The 22,250-nt window shown below is 38.7% G+C and overlaps 2 protein-coding genes across 2 annotated transcripts; both read left to right on the forward strand.

Annotated features, from left to right (window-relative positions):
• Positions 1–6: 6 nt before the first annotated feature.
• Positions 7–9,497, forward strand: LOC136268809 (uncharacterized). The gene is made up of 13 exons (XM_066064275.1): positions 7–69; positions 6,400–6,572; positions 6,629–6,687; positions 6,742–6,804; positions 6,857–6,958; positions 7,005–7,179; positions 8,234–8,329; positions 8,383–8,496; positions 8,547–8,579; positions 8,629–8,802; positions 8,859–9,058; positions 9,107–9,244; positions 9,306–9,497. The coding sequence occupies exons 1-13, from the start codon at positions 54–56 to the stop codon at positions 9,370–9,372; spliced, it is 1,410 nt and encodes a 469-aa protein (XP_065920347.1). The 5' UTR covers positions 7–53; the 3' UTR covers positions 9,373–9,497.
• A 2,777-nt stretch (positions 9,498–12,274) lies between these two features.
• On the forward strand, positions 12,275–21,860 carry LOC136269166 (uncharacterized). The gene is made up of 8 exons (XM_066064652.1): positions 12,275–12,318; positions 14,028–14,133; positions 17,266–17,485; positions 19,091–19,295; positions 20,601–20,801; positions 20,861–20,926; positions 21,062–21,343; positions 21,399–21,860. The coding sequence occupies exons 1-8, from the start codon at positions 12,303–12,305 to the stop codon at positions 21,695–21,697; spliced, it is 1,395 nt and encodes a 464-aa protein (XP_065920724.1). The 5' UTR covers positions 12,275–12,302; the 3' UTR covers positions 21,698–21,860.
• Positions 21,861–22,250: the final 390 nt, after the last annotated feature.

Raw genomic sequence — 22,250 nt, forward strand, 5'->3', positions numbered from 1 at the left:
CATGGATTCACGTGATACTGGAATTCTGTACAGCGGTTTGCGAGGGCGGGATTATGATGGCGTCCGATGGTAAGATTTAACATACACTCATGTAAATGATAGTTAATATGTATTTCACTGCATTACCAGTTAGTTTTCTAGGTGGTGCGACTTCGTGTCAATCTAGCTAGCTACCTATCGCAATGGGCGGTACCCATACATCCTTGTTCGCTATGTCAATGTAGTAGACAACATGAATACGTTTCAACTTTGGAACTTAAGTGTCATACACTATTGCAGCGGTGTAGTTATTTGTCTTATTTAGTAGTACCTCATTCATGCAGCTAATAACAATGGAACTAGAGAATGCTTTGATGTTCGCAGGGATTTACACCTGTATACAAGTGTCTTACTAGTTTGGCAACCGTTACATAAAGGGGAATAGTCTGGTTAGTCTCCCATGCCAGACAGTGCCTGGCATGTGAGACTAGAGTCTGGTTGCTTTAGCATTGCCATAAGGCCAAAATTTGTTGATCGTCACCCACCTGCGTCTAGTTGTCACCTGCATTGGTAATTATTATTGTAAGTATCTGTAATTTGTGTGCTTCCAGAGTTTGTCTGTGAAGTTAGTATATCTCAGCAGAAAAATATGATTGCTTATTCAGGGGAGTTTCACAAGCAGAGCCAATCGTTATACAGGTTGTTTGACTCTACAGATGGTTCATTTATCGCTTCACTGAGGCAGCTAGCTGGCTATCTGATGCTTGTTTTTGCAGTGATTTAATGATTTTCAACAATGATGAAATTTTAGCTAACAATAATAATAACTGCCCGCCTGTGCTAGTTGAATGTTCTTTAGGGGACAGGAACAAGGAATTGATAAATGTTGGTCTAACCGGCAATGAATTTCATTTTAAACTGTCGTGACTACTGGAACATTATAATGCATGTGCTATCAACACTGGTGATAAGGCTATTCACGGTTGCCTTGTAATCCGCACAACAATTTGGGGAGTACTATAGTTTCACCAGTTCAGTACAATTCAGCACACTACAGTATAACAGTACACACACTATAAATCTGCTTGAATTAATTCAATATGCATGTGTAATTTACAGAAGATAAGGGACTTGAAAAGAAAATCCCAATATTTGTAGTCTCAGGCATATCATATCTTCACAGAATTTTGTTACAACCTCTTCCTCTATTTTGTAGTATATATATATATATATATAGTGTGTGTGTGTGTGTGTGTGTGTGTGTGTGTGTGTGTGTGTGTGTGTGTGTGTGTGTGTGTGTGTGTGTGTGTGTGTGTGTGTGTGTGTGTGTGTGTGTCAGATGGCGCCACTCTATACATGTCAGGCTTCTTCCCCTGCTGAGGATTTGCACACCTCACAGGGTTCAAACGCTTGTGCACTAAGAGCAAAGAAATTATCAACTTGGTGAATTGGCACTTGGAACGTGTGTTCAATGTTAGACACTGAAGGATCAGTAGATGTGGCTAGTCAAACTGGGAGAGGAGAAAGTCAAAAAGTAAACCAAATAATACATACTATGGGACAGTATAACATCAAAATCGGTGCTCTGCACGAAACCAAATGGTTTGGCTCCAATGTTTATCGCATAGCAGGTGCAGTTGTGCTTACTTCAGGTAGGGGGGTACCACCCTCAAATTAGGCTATGCAAAGGGGTGAGAGAGTAGCCCTTGTACTACTTGGAGATGCTATTTCTGGTTGGGAGGCTGGAGGGAAACAATGGAAATCATGGAGTGCTAGGATGGTGTCAGCTTGTTTTAAGATTGGAGAGAAGCAACATGACTTTTTACATGTTGTGTCATGCTATGCCCCTACATGGGGTTCAAGTAGGGCTGTAAAGGATGAATTTTGGGATGGCTTAGAATCATTCTTGGATTCTGTGCCACCAGGTGATCAGTGGATTATGCTAGGTGATTTTAATGCTAGAGTTGGCTCTACGGTTTACCTTGATGATCAATGGGATGGAGTGAGAGGACCTTATGGTTTTGGAGAACTAAATGATGCAGGTAGGGAACTGCTTTCTTTTTTAAGTAGCCATGAAGGTATGGTGTGTAATACCTGGTTTCAGAAGAAAGATATTCATAAATAGACTTGGCAACACCCAAAGTCTGGTGCATGGCATTGCATAGACTACATCTTGATGCACCAGAAAGATAGACGTAGTTGTTTGGATGTGTCAGTGAAAAGGGGAGCAGTGTACAACACTGACCACAACTTGGTCTGTATGGAATTCAAGTTGAAGAAGCCATATAGGAGAAGACACGAATGCAAGATGGAGAAGAGGAGGTTTGATGTGTCACAGTTAAGGTCTGGGGCTGATGGTGATACTGGCTGTGAGGCACCAGTAAGTATGAGGTTTGTAGAAGAGGTGCTGGAGAGGGCACATGCTGTATGGCCTGATGATGGTAACATTGATGAACAGTGGTCTGTGTTTCGCGTTGCCTTGACTGAGTCTGCTGCTAGTGTGTTGGGTTATGAGAAGAAACACCAACCTGATTGGTTTAGAGAGTCATCTGATATTTTAAACCCATTCCTCCAACGTAGAAATGATTTGTACACTACTTGGTTGGCTACTGGTAAAGCAAAGGATCATGATAGGTTTAAGCAAGCAAGAGGAGAAGCAAGAAGAGCAATTAGGAAGGCAAAGAATGACTGGTTTGTAGCCAAGGCTACTGAGATTGAACGAGGGAGTTTTGGTGGAGTGGAAGTATGGCGAGGTATTAGAGACTTACAATATGGAAAGAGAGGCTTAATTCCATCTAGAGTAGTGACCATTGATGATGAAAATGGAAATCCATGCTGTGATCCTGTCTCTCAGCAAGCTCGATGGAGGAGACACTTTACAACTGTCCTCAACATTTGTACTCATTTTGATCCCCAAGAGTTGGATCTTTTGGAGCAAAGACCAGTGTTTGAGAAGATTGCTGCTATTCCATCTAACAATGATGTTGCTGTTGCTCTTGCAAAAGTTAGGAATAGGAAGGCTCCTGGTAGCTTGGGGATTTTACCTGAGATGGTTAAGATGGGGATGAATAATGGTGAATTTTGTGATTTGCTAACCAACTTGCTGAGAGCTGTGTGGAAGGAAGAGCGGGTGCCTCAAGAATGGGTTGATGCTATCTTGATACCCATTCCCAAGAAGGGAAATTTGAAGTGCTGTGACAACTGGAGGGGGATCTCTTTGTTGGAAGTAGTTGGTAAGGTGGTGGCTAGAGTTGTCCAGAACCAGTTGCAGGAACTTGCTGAGAAGTTACTCCCTGAATCGCAGTGTGGTTTCAGGAAGGGTCGAGGTTGTAATGATATGATATTCACTATTCGGCAAATGTCAGAGAAAGCTGTGGAACATCGAACAAAGCAATTTTTTATATTTGTAGACTTAAGAAAGGCATTTGACTCAGTGCCCCGTGAAGCCCTTTGGAAGGTGCTTGGGAAGCTTGGAGTACCAGAAGTGTTGATTAACATTGTGAAGTCCTTTCATGAGAACATGACTGCTCTGATTAGGTTGAATGGAGAGTTATTAGAGGGAATTGATGTGACCAATGGCTTGAGGCAGGGATGTACTATTGCTCCAACACTATTTAATTTGTATTCTTGTGCTGTTACTGAACGATGGTTTTCCCGAATACAGAATGTAGAGGATGTAGGCACTAGATTATTATATAGACTAGACCAACAGCTTTTCCGAAGGTCCACCAGTGGGGCGGAGGAATTTGATATTAATGAGTGTCAGTTTGCTGATGAAGTGGCTTTATTAGCCACATCACGTGCTGGAGCTGTAGAGGCCATTAGAGAATATCATTCTGCTGCAGCTGGTCTTGTATTGTCAGCTAGCTTTATCAAGACCAAGTTCATGGTGGCTGGACATGATATAACGGAGGAAGATAAGCAGCCAATAGTAACATCTGGGGGGAATGTGGAGTGTGTGTCCGAATTTGTATATCTTGGTTCCCAGATGACATCTAATGGGAAGTTGGACACAGAGGTGGAGAAACGTATATCTGCTGCATCCAGAGCGTTTGGTGCACTACGCCGTGCAGTTTTCCAAGATAGAACCCTGTCAGTTCTCACCAAGAGACTTGTGTATCAGGCATGTGTATCAGGCATGTGTACTCAATCTATTACTGTATGGAGGAGAGTGTTGGACACCATATAAGCGACACCTTGTTCGTTTGAATCGTTTTCACCATCGCTGTATTAGGACTATTCTTGGGATAAGCAGGAAGAAGCAGTGGGAGCAGCATATCACTTCTGAAGTAATCCGTCAGATGTGGGGTGACCCTGAGACCATCAGTGAGAAACTGATTAGGCGTCGGCTAGAGTGGTTGGGGCATTTAGTAAGAATGGGAGACAGCAGGACCCCCAAAAGAACATTATTTGGGTAGTTACCCAAGAAACGACTACCTGGTGGTCCAAGAAAGAGATGGAGAGATGTTGTGAAGGCAGACCTTCAGACAGTAGGACTATTGGATACTTGGTACACCTCAGCACTCCACAGAGATCAATGGGACAACCTGTATAATGAAAGAGTAAGCAACAGTCAACTTCTAGCAAGAACAGCTTTACCAACAGTGCAGTGTACGGTGTGCAGCAGGACCTTCCGTAGGGAACAGGATAAGGCAAGGCATAAATGTATTGAAGAAAGACTGAAGCCAGTGCACCAACAATAGGGTGTACTGCAATGTGTTGTTTGTGAAAGATGGTTTAGGAGTAAGGGTGGTCTTGCTGTACATAATTGTAATCCCATCAAGCACAATATATTTGAACATGCACCAATTCCAGCAGTGGAGAATAGAATACAATGTTCTATATGTGCAAGATCTTTTAGCTGGTCTAGTGATCTGAAGCGACACAAATGTCTGGCAGAGAGATCACTGCCAATTGAACTTCAACATGGAGCTATTCGGTGCTCATTATGTCACCGTTGGTTTCATAGCAGAGGAGGACTAACTGTACACAAGTGTCGACCAGCTGAGTAGATATCTTAAGCTTCTTCATACAACCGTATGAAGACCACATGACCTTTATGGTAGTGGAGAGGAGGAGGTGTGTGTGTGTGTGTGTGTGTGCGTGCGTGCGTGTGTGCGTGCGTGCGTGCGTGCGTGCGTGCGTGTGTGTGACTTAACAACAAACTTCACTTGAAAATGGGATTTAATTAATAGATTTCTGATAATGAGTAGACTTCTGATAATGATAATGATCATCAAGCTTTGGCAGAGTCTGTGGTCCAAAAATTGGCATCTTTAATAATTCAACTACATGTAGCTATATAGCAAACTGTTGTCATGTGTTAATCGATGCACTAGACAAACCTTCTTCAATTTGTTCTAGTGAAAGTAGAGTAAACTGAAGGAATGCATATATTGGAACCTTAGTGATTAAACATTGCCTGAAGAAAAGTCTCCACGTTGAAGTGGTCGAGTTTAATTGTTTCTATACTTTTCTTGCATGTTTTGTAGACTGTATGATTGAGTTGAAGAAGTTCTCTATACCAGTTAAAGCATTGGCTAAGCTTGTGTTTTGCAATAAATATAGAATGGTTTCATACAACTTAGTTTCATCTTGTCTCTTGTCCACTTGCCTCTGTGATAATTATTAAATCAAGATTTTAAAGTTTTGTATGTTTTTATATACCTTACCACTTTATTGGCGTTATTATCATGCAGCTGGTAATGAAATAGCTCACAAAAAAAGCCTTGGCTGCTGATGGTGAGTTATACATGCTCTACAGTCACACTCAGAAGTTTGCAAAGTAGTTTGTATGATGTGAGTGCACTGATATTATGAAAGTGTTCAATGAGCAATATTTCTATTTAAGTCCACAACTACCTAATTTATCTATGCAGTCTCTTTAGCTTCTCATACCCACTGTCTTCTTGTGGTGCTCTTTCAACAAGTGCATTCAACAAGTGCATTCAACAATGTTAGCATAGCTTATGTACGTACCTGACTACATTGTCCATTCTCAAAGTACTAGCTATTTTGTGAAGGTATACAAGGTATTTTGTGGTGTCTCGCTTGGTAGATAATGTTGTTAGAGTATGATTAAGTTAGTCAGGACTACCGCCCCCCAGAGTCTGCTTGTGCAAGACCCCCAAGTGTGTGGGTAGTTTAAAAAGGTAGATATGGACATGGATATGAATCAAAAAGAACTTGATACTTTTGTTAAGGCTGCTGCTGCACCATCAACTGCTCACCACTGTCACCAGGATGTAAAACGAACTAAGAAACAATCTCAACCACCTGCAAAACTGCTCAATCTAAGTCTGGTAAAACAAAACAAAAAAAAGTCTGCCAAGGAAGGTATATTACCAGACTTCAAGTGTTTGTTGTTTGTATAGAATGTTTGTATTAAGAATTAATACTGTGTTGCCACTTCTGTTACAGATGTTATGCCACCTGAAGCATCACTAGCTGCTGCCGAGGCATCTGTCAAGTTCAAGTATATTGATAGCCCTGAATTGGAAGATCCTTGTTGGCTACCAGATGATACACCATTGATCAATAGTGAAGAGCAACCAATTGCTAAAACTGCATTAGATCAGATGGACATAATTGCAGTATGTCTTGTGTATGCATTTCTAATTTTTTGTAGTATTATTATTTCTCATTGCAGCTCTACTTTTCTGCTGAATGGTGTCCTCCTTGTAATAAATTCATGCCTAAGTTGCTAAAGTATTGAGTGTATAATTACAAATGATTCAGCCTTTATGCGATCATCATTTACAGATTTTATAACTACTTGAAAGAAGAAGAGAGGAAATTTGAGTTGGTATATGTGTCAAATGACAAGTGCGTTGAATTTCTCTGCTTATACTAAATGTTAATAATGAAATATTGTTAGCACAAAGGAAAGCATGTTGGCTTACATGAAGGATCAGCATATGCCATGGGTAGGACTGAGCTTTGACAGCCCACTGGGTGAACAGCTGCGCACTAATTTCAAGTAAATCTAAAGGTGTGATTGATTACTGTATTGATATTCTTCACAGGGTGGCAGCTATACCACTTTTGGTTATTCTGTCTCGTAATGGAAAAGTCATTTCAGACTATGCAAAGAAGCCAGTGGAGAGTGCTAGTTCTTCACATGATGAAATAACACGCTTGTATAATAATTGGATGCGCAAACTGCTGGAAATTAATGGAATACCAGTACCAGAAGAAGAGGTGAGAGTTTAGTGATTCCCCTGCACCTTGCACCATTACATCATCAGAGTACTGATTAGTATTAAATGTAAGGGATTACAGAAGCCATAATAATTTAATGAACATAATTTTTTGAGATGGTGAGTTTTAGTTTTGGTAAGCTTTTGAGGTAGAATGGTTGTAAAAAGATTGGACATATAGTTGATGTTTGTGTGATACGATTACCATGAATGGATCAGTTAGCTAATTTGGAAGAAGTATAGGTCCACTGAAAAAATATGAAGCCAAAAGGAGCCAATAAAAGTACTTTTTAAATAACTGAAATATGCCATTTTGTTCATCTTATTATTTTTTCCACAGGGCTACAGCAAAATTTGAATACTTTTTGGGGATAAAAACTACATAACTTTCCTTCCTATGTCTTTCTTCATAACCATGACCTACTTTTAAATCCATATTATAATGATAGCAAGCAAATTTGCTTCTTGAAGGTTCACTTTGCCATTGATCTTCTGACTTAGTCTCTGCAAGGGTAACCAACGTGTTAATATGTGTTAATAAGTATTTAATCTATTCATGTTTACACGTTCATTTGGAAACTCTATCATTACCTATACCAGCTACTGTACATGATGCCAAACTTGATATATATGTATGTTTAGTACTGTGTAATATCAAGCACCACTCTTATTATCATGTTAGCTATCCATTAATGGATTTATAAAAAGTAAACAAACTAGTGTAAAAATAATTTAAAAAAATTAATACATGGGAATAGAGATTGCTGAAAAAAGTAAAGAAACAAGAGTCAAACAAGCCAGCATGTTGGAGATCTCTATTTGGACTCAATGGATATAAAACTATAGAAAAAAGCAGTAGTTTTCATAAATCAGGGGAAGATAAATACCGAGAAAGCCTCTGTATTAATGTTTGTTTGTAGAGATCTCTGTGTGTTTAACATGCTGGCTTGTTTGACTCTTGTTTTTTTTTTACTTTTTCAGCGATCTTTATTCCCATGTTTTAATTTTTTAAAGTTATAAGATACAGTGTCATTGAATTTCATGGTAATATGTAGCCAGAGAAAAAAGGAGGAATTTTCAGCTCTCTGTTCAGTGGTGGCAAAAAGAAGGACAGACACCAAGATAAAAAACAGGATAAGAAGCAACAATCTGTAAGTGATTTACTAGCTCTGTGTCCTCGGTTGTTAATGTTACTCCATCACAGCCACCACAAAATGCCACTGAAGACCACATTGATGAGGCACCACCAGTTAGTAAACAAAAGAATAAAATGAATGAGAAACTGCTTTGTCAGAAAGAACAGTTGGAACGAGAGAAAGTAAGTGATAGTTTGTGTATAGTATAATATTACTGGATAACCATCGCTAGTCAATGGAGAGACAAAAAGTAGGGGAGAAAACTGTAAGTGACTTAGCAAATGTGAACTCTAAATTATTAGAGGCATTCACAGAAAAAGCTACATGACACCCTGGCGAGTAATGCTCAGATGCAAAAGGAGCTAGAACAGAAGGAGGAAAAGATTAGAATACTTGAGGCCAAGAATGAGACCCTGAAACAAACAGCGGAAGCCAAAACTAATGAAGTAGAAGAGCTGAAGCAAAAACTGGCCATGTTAGAGACAGAGGTAGAACAGTAAGATATATTTTATAGTTCACTGACAGTGCTTGTGTGTACTCACAGTTATCCTCAAAAGCTGCTGAAGAGAAGAAGTTATATGATGAAAAGCGAGAATTGTTGGCTAACATAAGCCTCCACGGCTGGTTGTGTAAGAGAGGTGTCAAAGGCCCAACTGCCAACAGTTGGCGTAGGCGTTACTTCAGGATAGAGGAGGGTAGCAAGCTGACCTATTATAAAACAGCTGGAGAAGGTCCTCCTCGAGGGTAAGTATAATGGACATGACTTCTTATCTCTTAACCAGTTGTTTTTAGTTTCATTGATATTGATGGGATTACATCAGTGATTACACCACCTGCAGCTCAACAAGATAAGAATAACTGCACCTTCCATCTTGTGACTGATGGACGCACATATGAGTTATTGGCTCATGATGAGGCAAACATGAAGAAGTGAGAGAATCAGACCATGTTTTGATGAATACTATTGTTTTCATTCTACTGTTACTAACAGGTGGCTCAGTAACTTACAGTATATGAAAGAGTGGAGAGCAAAGCAGAAACGAGAGGCACAGCAGTAATTACAAAATGTGTTTTTAAAATGTACATTTTTTAAAGATTACGTTTTAACGGTTTCTTACATATTGCTGTTTTAGGTACATACGTACATACATTCAAAAGATTTAATTTTATTGCTAAAAAGTGACTATTTGACTATAATCCAGTTTGATATTTACTAGTGCTGGAGCCAAAAAAGTAAAATTTGAGGCTGGTCCTCGAAGTACCTGTACACAAGAGTTATTAGTGTTCACCACACCAATAATCAAGACACACGGTAGTGTGTCGTGTGGCCTAAGAAGCCGGCGCGCAACACCCGTGAGTATATTGACAGAAAAACGACTACTTTCCACGCCCACCAGAAAAACTGCTTGGGGTAATGCTTTGAAATTCGCTGTACAGATGGAGTAATCATCTTAGAAAGGATCTTCAATGGTGTAGATTTACTAAGAACAATCAGACTTAAAGCCACGGAGTTATAACACGAAATCAAACTTGGTGTAGCAAGTGCGAGATCGAGATACTCTAATAGAGCTATCACCCTAATAGAGCAGTCACCCTGATAAGAATTCAAAAGATCAGCTAGAAACTAGTAACCTGTATAGAGATAAGCTACAAACAATTCACCCTGTAGAAATATCAGCTAGAAGAAGTTACCTTGTAGGGAGTTCAACTACATAGTTCAGCTAGAAGAAGTCACCTTGTAGAGAGTTCAGCTACAAAGAAACCACCATGTAGAGAGTTCAGCTACAAACAAATCGCCCTGTAGAGGGATCAGCTAGAAGAAATTTCCCTGTACAGAGTTCAGCTACAAAGAAACCATCATGTAGAGAGTTCAGCTGCAAACAAGTTACCCTGTAGAAAGGTCAGCTAGAAGAAGTCACCTTGTAGAGAGTTCAGCTACTAACTAGTGACCCAGTAGAGACATCAGCTAGAAGAAGTTACCTTGTAGAGAGTTCAGCTACAAACAAATCATCCTGTAGAGAAATCAGCTAGAAGAAGTTACCTTGTAGATAGTTCAGTTACAAACAGTTCACCCTGTAGAGAGATCAGCTAGAAAGACTCACCTTGTAGAGTGTTCAGTTGCAAAGAAACCATGCACCATGTAGAGTTCTGTAATAAATATATGTATTATATATATATATAATTTGTACATTTATTGATAAAATCAGAAATATTTAAAGTATTCATCTGCTTCATCTTTTCTTCTTTCCTGTGGAAAAGAAAAAAAAGATAAGTTTAAAAAGCCCCAAAGCTGGCCATAGGCCGGCTTTGGGGTATACAAATACAAAATGAAGTGAAATCTAATCCAAAACAGCCAAGCTGTAAAAAAAAGAGTGCGGCCCTCAAAAAGGCTATGATGAAAAAAGTTGTGGAATCCAAGGTGGCGGCCAAGGAATGGCTGTGATGGTAGGTTAATGGTAAAATTTTAATAACAACAATTCAGGTGAATTTTGTGCCAAGACCAAGCGGCACCAAAATTCACCTGAATTGTTGTTATTAAAATTTTTACCATTAACCTACCATCACAGCCATTCCTTGGCCGCCACCTTGGATTTCACATCTTTTTTCACCATAGCCTTTTTGAGGGCCGCACTCTTTTTTTACAGCTTGGCTGTTTTGGATTAGATATATGTACCTGTGTGAGAGTGTGACCTGGAACCTTGTGATGGCATCCCAGTGGGGTAAGGGTATTGAACATGTACCACAGAGTGGGGATACTGCACTGTTGAGACTGTGGATGTCCATGATGGGGTAACAGAGGGTACTTGTGTGAAGGAGGCCATTGCAAGCAATGGGGTTTTGTGATTGTAAATAGCAGAAGAAACATACTGTTGATTTCTCTCAGGAGTTAACGGCAAAGGTTGTGAGTGTGGTAACAATGGAGGTGCAATAGAAGGATGGACTACACTGGGGGCATGGCCAACTGTTGAGTGTTGGACTCCACTGTAAGGTGGAGAAACAGATGTAGCCATGACTGGGGATATAAGGCTATGTAAATGTCACTGCAGTTGTAGAAGGATTAGTGACGATTCCTTGTTTCACGGTGGTGATGTGAAGTTTAGCATTACTCTTGTAGCTGTCTATCCAACTTAACATTGTTCTGTACAGTATAGCATTCACTTCCAGGCCCAGACAGTTGTCTTCGCATAGCACAATTATTACCCACTTATAAGTGCATGTGCAGGAATTGGCTAACATGCTACAAGTATTATAGACCATTGTACACATGCAGTTATGTAATTGAAGAGATCCACCCCAGCTTACTCTCACAATCCAAATTCAGAGCTCACAGCTTTCAGTATAATTTGCAGTCACTTATACTAATCGCCTGCTGTACAAGGCTATACCAGCTGAATCTCTGTGAGTGTGCATGCATTACTAATGTCTGTTCCATGTAGCAGCGAACTTTTTCATATGCACTTATAACACACATTAACGCAATTACCTCCTGTCCACTCTCATCACAATCCAACACTTGTTCCAGTACTTCCTTAAACTCCATTACTGTCTTCCCTCTGCCGCTCTTGTCTCCAGTCTGTATGTGTACATTTAATGTTATTGCTTAGATAGATTTGTATGTGTACGTGTGTGTTCTATTAGATAAGTATCAGCTCTATATGGAACAACACCTCTATACCTTAAACAGGTCATTTATTAGTTGAACTAAATGATAGTAATTTAGTCTGTCTTCCAGTTTAGCAGCTCCTTTATTAACTGATATCGATGACGTTTCGTGTTGGTCGAATCGGGCCCCGTCAGGTTTCTGAATGCCGACTGGTTGTTGAAACCAACCGAGTTTCTACTTTTTATGCTTCCAACTCTAGAAACTCTTGACGAAGGAAGCTTTCCATCATCTAGCAAGACGCGACACGATAACGTGGATATTAACTTTAAACGTGTACGCATGCGTAAGTTACGTTCACGTGATACTGGAAGCGAGGGCGAGGTTATGATGGCGTCCAATGGTAAGATTTTTTTTTTTTGTAACATGTGCATCATGTAAATGATATTTTAATATGTATTTCACCAGTTAGTTTTCTCGGTGGTGCGACTTTGTATCTATCTAGCTACCTCAAAAGGTAGCTACCTATCGCAATGGGCGGTACCCATACACCCTTGTTCTTTAATACGCTATGTCATTGTAGCCAACAACATGAATACGTTTCAACTTGGAACTCTACTATCATGTACTTTTGCAGTGGTCTAGTTATTTGTCTCTTTCATTCATGCAATCCTGTAGCTATCTAATCAGTAATGGAATTAGAGAATGCTTTTAGGGATTTGATTCTGGTAAGACACCTGTTATTATTATTATTATTAATTAGCAAAGCCCACCAGGGGCAACACGCTAATGTTCATTACAATTTTTACATACAATACCAATCAGATTGTTCTTAAAATGTCCTGTGTAGCTACAAGTGTCTTACTAGTTTGGTAACCGTTACATAAAGGGGAATAGTCTCCCATATGCCAGACAGTTCGTGTGGGGGACTGCTACCCACACAAAATGGCATGTGAGACTAGGGTCTGGTTGCTTTAACATACAGCATTGTAATTAAACTGTCATGACTACTGGAGTATTATGATTATGCATGCGCTGGTAATAAGGTGACTGAAGTTTATTCACGGTTGCCATTGCAATCTGCACAACAACTCGGGGAGTAGTCACAGTTTCACCAGTTACAATTCGACACACTATACAGTATAACAGGATACGCACTAAGTCTGCTTGAATCTGATGTATTTAATTCAATATGCATGTGTAATTTACAGAGGATAAGGGTCTTGAAAATTCCAGTACTTGTAGTCTCAGACATATCATGTCCAGATTTTGTTACAACCTCTTCCATTTATCTATAGATTGTGTGTGCATGCGCGCGCGCGTGTGTGTGTGTGTGACTTAACCGGCAACAAACGTCATTTGAAAATGGGATTTAATTATAAGTTTTCTGTAACATGTTACAAATTTCTAACAATAGAGTCACTGAGTAGAGACCCTTCCCTCTTTATGCAAAGGAGCAGACACCACCAGGCTAGTGTCTTACTGAGTAAGACATCCAGCTACAAAATTCACAATGAATTGTACACTTTATGGATTTCTAACATGCTTTAGTCACATGGCTATAAGACAAAAGGTGTATATGGATTCTTCAGTAGATAAACACATTCAGTAATGATGTAGCCAATGATCACCAAGGTGATCACCAAGGTGATCGTTCTTTTGGTATAGAGTCTAATCCAAAAATTGATATCTTTAATAATTCAACTACATGTATATTTAGCAAACTGTTATCATGCATTAATCGATACACTGGAGTGACAACAAACTTGCTTCTATTCATTTTAGTGAAGTAGAGTAAAATGAAGGAATGCATTTACATTGGAACCTTATTGATCAAAAATTTCCTGAAGAAAAAAATTGAAAAAGTCTCTATGGTGAAGTGGTCAAGAGTTTAACTGTTTCAATGCTTTTCGTGCATGTTTTGTAGACTGTATGTTGAGTTGAAGAAGTTCTCTCTATACCAGTTAAAGCATTGTCTAAGCTTGTGCTTTGTAGTAGAATGGTTTCAATACAAAATATACCATTTGTGTCTAGCCCACGTACCTCTGCATGTGATATAATTAAAATAGTTTTGTATGTCTTACCACTTTTATTGGTCTTATTATCACACAGCTGATAATGAAATAGCTCATAAAAAAGCCTTGGCTACTGATGGCAGAGGAGGAAGTATACATGCTCTACAATCACACTCAGAAATTTGCAAAGCAGTTTGTATGATGTGAGTACACTGATTTTATGAAAAGTATGAGTAATATTTCTATTTAAGTCCACATGTAATTAATGTATGTATGTAGTCTCTTTAGCTTCTCATACCCACCATCTTCATGCATGTGGTGGTCTTTCAACAAATGCATTCAACAATGTTAGCATAGCTATATATACATACTTGACTGCATTGTTCATTCCCAAAGTACTAGCTCTTTTGTGAAAAAGTTAAGGTATACAAGGTATTTTGTGGCATCTCACTAGAGGTTAAATCATACACACACACTTGGGGTAGTTGGAAAAGGTGGATATGGTCAGACATGGACACGGACATTTCAAAATACATTTTTACATTATTTTTCATACCTAACATTGTTCTGTACCGTAGTCTTTGCTTCCAGGCACAGACATCATCTTCAAGTAGCGCTTATCCATTTATAAATGCATGTGTGGAGGAGAGGCTAGCACGTTACAGAGTACACATGCTCCAGAAATCTAATGCACACTCACAGAGATTCAGCTGGTATAGCCTTGTACGGCAGGCCATTAGTAGGTATGTATAACTGCACCTTATAATGAAAGCTGTGGGCTCTGGATTTGGACTGCGAGAGTAAGCTAGGATGAATCTAGAGCATGTCTACAACAGTATATGATCTATAATACTTCTTGCTAACCAATTCCTGCACGTGCACTTATAAATGGATAACTGATTAACTGTGTTACACAAAGACAATGCCTGGGCCTGGAAATGAAGACTACTGTACAGAACAACATTAGATGTGAAAATTAACTGTTGTATAAATCTAGTGTATTTTGAAAATGTCCGTGCTATATCTGCCTTTTTAAACTGCCCATACACTTGGGGTCTGACATAGGCAGACCCTGGAGGGAGAAGGGAAGTAGTGCCAAACTAACCCTAACAACATGATGTATCAAGGTTTTCAACTGGTCAGGCTGGTAATTTAAATTACTCTTCATCATTTTAATTAGAAATGTACTTCTGTTAAGGTTTTCTTATTTTATTTAAATCCTGGAGATTGATTAGAGATCGTAGATAAAAATGCAGAGAAACAAGGGAGGTCACCTACACCTGCAGATGTACGTACTGGTGGACGTTTAATCCCTACTTTAGTCTATACCTCCACTAGTACATCTACAGGTATAGGTGACCTCTCTTGTTTTCTTCTATGATCCCTTAAAATTCCTCATGTTCCCTTATACTTTTTTGTTTACTTTTGTAACATTATTGTGACTGGTGTACCACATGACATCTAAAGAAACGGTGGTACCAGAGTTAATGTTTTCATCCGAATGCATGCCCCTCAATGTGATAAATACTAATTGTTCAGAGGCTAATTTCATTACTGTGGGGATTAATTAAACAAGTGTTTCATTGAACCAGGTGTCTTACCAATAAGGCACCTGCTAGTAGGTTCTTCATAAATTTGAGACCTCCATGCATTATACAGTACAGCAGTACTGTATATTAGGGATCATGGAGCTTTGCACTCTCTCACAAAAGTATTAACCGGAAAAAAGTCTCACAATACCTTCATGCAAAGGCGTAGGAACGATTTTCAGAGTGGGGGGGGGGCCAAAGATAGCCATAACCAGTCAACCATAAACTGATTAATACCCGTGCAGACACACAGGGTCCGGCTCCTCTGTACCCAATTCATACGTGCGTTTATATAAAGGTGTTGTGGGGTGTGTTATCACTAGCTAATAGCCCTACATAGCTATATCTCTTCACTCCCTATCCTGCCGCTATGCTCCTCTACACCTATTGCATGTGTTTGATGCATGTATATATCATGTGAGAAATCATGGTCACGTGAAGGTCTTTTCTTTATGCGAACTTTACGTACTTCACACTGCAATAATTACAGCATTATTAGTGGTTATCTGCAAAGTGAAACATCGTTCCTTTAAGGAACTACAAGCTGGATGTCTGCTCTAGCAGGTGTTCCCAAACTGAGTGAAGATCACGTGAATACCACACTGCGTTCACGGTTGGCCACTTTGAGTTTGTTTGTTTCTCTTGATAAATCAACTTCACCACAAAGTCTTAATAATTTCTAGTTTAATCGTCGGTAGTCAGCAACTCCCATACACTCGCGCATTACAGTGTGACTGCTCTGTTAGACTTAGATCTGTTACTACCCTCAATTCGAGTTAAACTTTCCCGCATCATATAATGCCACGGATATGACACTCTTTCTACTGTTTAAACTTCTCACTGCACGGGATCCAGGAAATATTTGAACAACAGATATCACGTGTAAGCATAACAGAAATAAAATTACAGGCACTTTTGTGTTATTTAATCATACAATGAATGGCTTGACTGTTGCGGTGGACTGGTGATGCCACACCCCAGAGTGCTTTTGCATGATGGTTGTATGGTATGGCTTCTTGTATGGAGGTATGTATTTCTGTGTGTATATATAACTTTGGCTGGTTGGCTACTAGTACTTGTCCAAAAAGTGGGGGGGGGGACCAAAACATGCTTTTGAAAATAGTGTGGGGGCCCGGCCCCCCCCGGTTCCGACGCCTATGCCATGGTACCTTTGCAGTATAACATTTCCAATAAGTTGCTACATTTTAAGTATTCTGTGGAATTTTCTACTGACTGACTGACTGACTGACTGATTGACTGACTGACTGATGCCTTCAGACTTGGTTATTTCACTGTTTGACATCTCCTCAGCCTGACAGGTACCTTTTGGCATGCTTCAATGCATACAATACATGCATCGTGAATTTACTTTTGTCCTCCTTTGTGTCTTTGCTAGGTTTTGATTCATGGTAGCACCACGTAATGTGGTTTCCCTACACTATGTTTGTATAATGGAAATTGTCCAAGTTTTCCTTGGTGACTGGATTGATTGCAAAAGTGCTTCTTGTAGTGGTCTTGGTTTGTAACACTTAGCATGTGCATGTTATATGTGCCTGTATGGTAGGGCAGGTACTACTAGCACCACATAGTTTGCACCTGTTTTGTAGTTGCTGGAGCTTAGTTAACCCTGTATGTTCACATCACTTCACTATGATACTAAGGCTGATGTTTAATGCTTGGTCTCTGTATGTATGTATGCACGTATGTATGTGAAGTGTCTTACAGTTTGCTATTGTTTTACTATAGTACTAATGCAGGTGGCCATGGTACTGGATTTATAGCATGGGGTGGCAAAGACCTTGTTGTGTTGGTGACTGTTCATCATGTCATAAACAACATGGAAACTGCATTAGCAAGTACCTTTACTTTTCAGTATCAGAAAGAAGGACAAGGAGTGGCTGTGAATGGTGTTGAGTTGTTTGCTGGATGTAGCGGCATGGATGTAGCTTTATGTCCTGCAATAATGGTATGCAATCTACTTGTTGTAATGGTATATAACCAAGAAGCTTTTATCACACAGTGTAGCTACACTGTGCTTTACAAAAGCGTAACTATGTCTTTGATGATAATGGTGTGTTATGCATGTGAATCGTACATTACTTTTATCACAACAGATCGATCAGTATCTTATCATGTCACTTTTTGTATACAGTTCCAGTGCACAATACATGTATATATGTACAAGTATAAGGAAAAATTGGGAATTTTAGGCATCACAGAAAAAAGTAGGTAAACATGGGAGGTCACCTACAGCTGCAGATATACTAGTGGACATTTCATCCCTAATTCAGTGTATACTCATGACTGAATTAGAGATTAGATGTCCACTTGTATATCTGCAACTGTAGACGACCTCCCTTGTTTCCCTAGTTTTTTTCTATATGATCACATACTAATTGAACTTATAAAATTCCTAATATACTTGTTTGTCTAATTGTGACCGGTGAACCCACACATACCGTATCAAAGAAAGAATCACATCAAAAGAATAAATGGCACAAGAGTAAATTTTGAAGGTGTGCCCCAACTATCAATTACTGACTCGAAAGTGAAATGGCTATTACTCTTTGCTTTCAGCTATATTCAGCCCATTACAAACGAAGGAGAAATCAATCTAGTCACCTCGGAACATACAGACAATTCCTGTTTACAAAAATAGGGAAGCCATCATGCACTACAACGATTCGACACCTTAGGCTGTCAGCAAAAAGAAATGGGACACAAAGAAAGACAAAGGTAAGTCCACGATGCGTGCATTGTATATACTGCGGTATGCAAAAGGCACCTGCTGGGCTGAAGTGATGTCAAACAGTGAAAAATCAAGCCTGTAGCCTTAGCTGTTATTGAGTTACATTTGAGGGCATTAGTAAGTCAGTCAGTAGAAAATTCTACTGAATAAAAACTTATATCATAGCAACCTATTGGAAGTGTTTTGGTGCAAGTTGTACTGAAAGCACTTTTGAGCTTGAATATAACCGTATGCCATGAAGGTATTGTGAGGCTGCTTTCTGGTCATTTTTTTTGTGAGAAAATGCAAACTTCTATGATCCAGTACGGTACAATTAGAGTTTATAACAGAGATATCAGATATCAGTCTATTTTTATAAGATTTTAAAGTTATTGCTTTGGCTTATAAAAGCACACACCATATAAAAAACCCATGCAGTGATGACGAGCAGTTGCAGTGTGTTGCTGTCTCACACATGTTAGTGCTATAACACTATGCGAATACATTTTATAACATAAATGTCATATAGTATGCTATCATGAACTGCTTATCTACCTAACATGGATTTCAACTACTTTCTTACAAATACAACACCAGACCAAAACCATTTACTACATTTACAAATCAATAATGAACTTTACACCATTCATATTATACATAATTCACAAACTCAGGCTCACCCCATCCTGTTGATAACATCTATCTAGTATACATACACCTATAACACAATCAATTCAAGTCGACATTTGTGTGATGGATTAACAAGTTGGAATGTTTCTGGTGCTCTATACTAATACTAATAATTCAGACTCTATTATATGTATAACATGAATATTGTCACAGGAAAATGGGTCTGATGGACTGGACTACTTCATAGCTAAGGTGAATACTAACTCACTTAAAGACAGCACTGGTCAACCACTGGATATCATACCCATCAACTTAACTGACACAATTGATATTGCTGAAGGTGATATGGTAATTGTTATACAGCACCCAAATGGAGGTCCGAAAGGCCAATCTATTTCCACAGTGGTTGAAGTTAAAGGTAAGTTATAATAATACAGTGATACTGTATATGGTAGGGATTGTGGAGGTTTGAACTAACTCATAAAAAAATATTGACAAAGAACCAGCCTCACCATACTCTCATTGGTGCCTTGGCAGCATTGATTAGGCATAACCAAGCCCAAACAGTAGTGTGTAATGTGGTCAAGAAAACCAGCATGCCACGCCATGAATATATTTACAAGAAGAAAACATGAATTTCATGCATACATAGCTCCATGCTCCCTTCTCAAATTGGAATCATTTTTGTACTACAGACGCCCTACGCCTTTAGCATCCCACATACCCTAGTTTGAGCAAGATTACCTAGGAAACACGAGCCATCAAATATAATTTCTTTTTTTTGTTTTTTTTCATTTAGGGGGCTTGGGGGTTTAGATAACTAAAGATTTGTACTTCATAAACCAATTCAGTTAGTGGTTTAGGTGGTAGGTGTGACAACAAATTGTAGGTGTGTTATACTTTACTAGAAATGTTGCCAGTTATTTTTCCAATGACTACTGGAGATAGTGTTGTTCCTATTACACGGACATAATTATGGGGAACAAGATTTGGGTGTTTTCTTTACACCTGATTTAAAGTTTCATAAAATATTCATAAGGCTAATGCTCTGACTAGAATTTTAAAGGGATTATTTGAGTGTCTTGACTGTACCATGCTTTGAACATTGTGTACCAGTTTAATCCACCCTCACATAGACTATATGCCTCAGTGATTTGGAACCCTTACCAGTTGGGTGATATACGTCTGTTAGAGCAGGTACAGAGATGAGCAACATGACTAGTCTTGCAACTCAAGAATGCCCCATATAGTGAAAGGTTGAGCATTCTTAATCTTTTTTTAAATGCTATCCCACTAGGGACCTGTGAGAAGGCTAAAGCCCGTGAATGCTACCAAGTTTGTTATACAGAAAATGCAGAATGGACATGATAATAGTGTATGGTTCAAGGCATAAGTGGATGTCTCTGAGAATTTCTTTGCCTTAATAAATGTGTATCTACAAGAAACAATGGATTTAATTTATATAAACAGTATAGTCATCTCAACACCAACCATTCAAAAAATTCCATTAAATATTTTTTGTTAAATTTGTAGAAACTCGTTTTCAAACAGCTTTTCAGGTACGTTTAGCTTGGTTGTTCCTACTGTTAGTTCTGTGAATTTATTACGCTACTGTTTTCTGATATTTTTACTTTTAGTAATTAAATGCAAACTTTCAAAACCCTATACTATATTATGTAGTAATATCATACCAAATGATAGTAATAATATGTATGCATTACAGGTTCAGTGCTATTCTACAAGTGCGAAACTCTTGGTGGATCATCTGGTTCTCCAGTGGTTAAAGAAGTAGATAATGTCCTGAAGGTAGTGGCAGTACATAGGGGACAGTACAAGAAAGCAGAAAAAGGATATAATGGGGTCTATTATGGCAGTTTTTTATCTTCAATTGTACATCACACAAAAACACAGGAGCTAGGACATAGTAAGTTCACACTCTAGCTGCAGTGTTCTCTATCAAAATGTATGATCCCTATTTTATAGTGCCTACATTACAAGAGCTCAAATTGTTGGAGGAACTAAAGCTAAAGAAGCCTATTACTATGCAAGGTAAGTGATATTATGATAGTTACTGTGCACATTGCATACTATGTATTGTGGTATATAATTCAAAAAGACATACAGGACTGGCGTAATACTAGATGCTGGAATGTAATAATCTTTATGGTGTCATTTTTGTTGCAGAAAAAGATCACTTTTTTCAAGAGCTGTTGCCTTTCCTTCAAAGTATTAATTCACGGTGGGAAAAATTTGCTGATAATTTGGGAATTGAAATGGCAAAGATACAAAGTGTTCGAGCAGACTGTTTTGCTAGAGCTAATAATGAAGATAACTCTAGGGAGATGCTGACTTGGTGGCGCAGTTCAACATCAAAGGCTAAGCGTAAATGGTGTACAATCAAAGAAGCTGCCAAAAGTTTAAAACTCAATGATTTGGTTAAATCACTTGAAGATGCTGGTGTTAATGGTATGTACACCATTGTTGTGTTGTCTATGATATTATTATATATTATGGTTAATAGATGACAATGAACCAAGCATGCGAGATTTACAAATGCTGGTAATTCCTAAAATCACCAACAGTTGGTATGAGTTTGGAGGGAAGTTGGAGATTCGTACTACTAAACTGGATACTATAAAGTGTGATGACAGTGGAGGTGGAGTTAAGGAGAGTATGAAATCTATTATCAATCACTGGCTCAAGACCAATCCAGATGCTTGTTGGGAGGATGTGATCACTGCTTTAACCGCCATGGAAGAAACTGGAGTAGTTGATAATATTAAAGCTAGGTATAGTAGACACCTTTCAGCCAACAAATAGCAGTATATCATCTGACTGTTGTAGACTAACATTACAGTATAGTGTTGTAGCCCCCAAAATAAGCCAAATTGTTCACTTTTTCATAAAACCATGAAACTTCCACACATATACAGTACTCCTCATTATATGTGTATTTTATGATGTAGTATTATCAGAAAATTGACCTTTGGGACCATTTTTGTATAGAAATTTGTTTTTATTCAACTTTTTAACATGGTATACCAAAGTTAAAATCTTGTTGACTTGGTAATTCCATTTTTGAAGCTATAATCAGTTTTATTACCTGCAACATTGATTCTTTGAGTTTACCTGAATACCTTTCCTGGCTCGAGTACTACTTACAGAGAATCCAATTTTGGCTTCAAAGAAATTAGTTAACATTTATGTGCGTGAATCAGCTAGTCATATAGTCCTTCACACTCTTGACTGGTCTCTTGGGCTGCATCACTGATATGATCATAATTATTATTGTATATTAGTGCAATGCTTGCTATACTCGTTAATTATTGGGAAGTCAATCAGAAGATTGTATAAATTGTGCTATATAAGCAAA

Source organism: Dysidea avara, chromosome 10, assembly GCF_963678975.1.
Source record: "Dysidea avara chromosome 10, odDysAvar1.4, whole genome shotgun sequence".
Lineage (NCBI taxonomy): Eukaryota > Metazoa > Porifera > Demospongiae > Dictyoceratida > Dysideidae > Dysidea > Dysidea avara.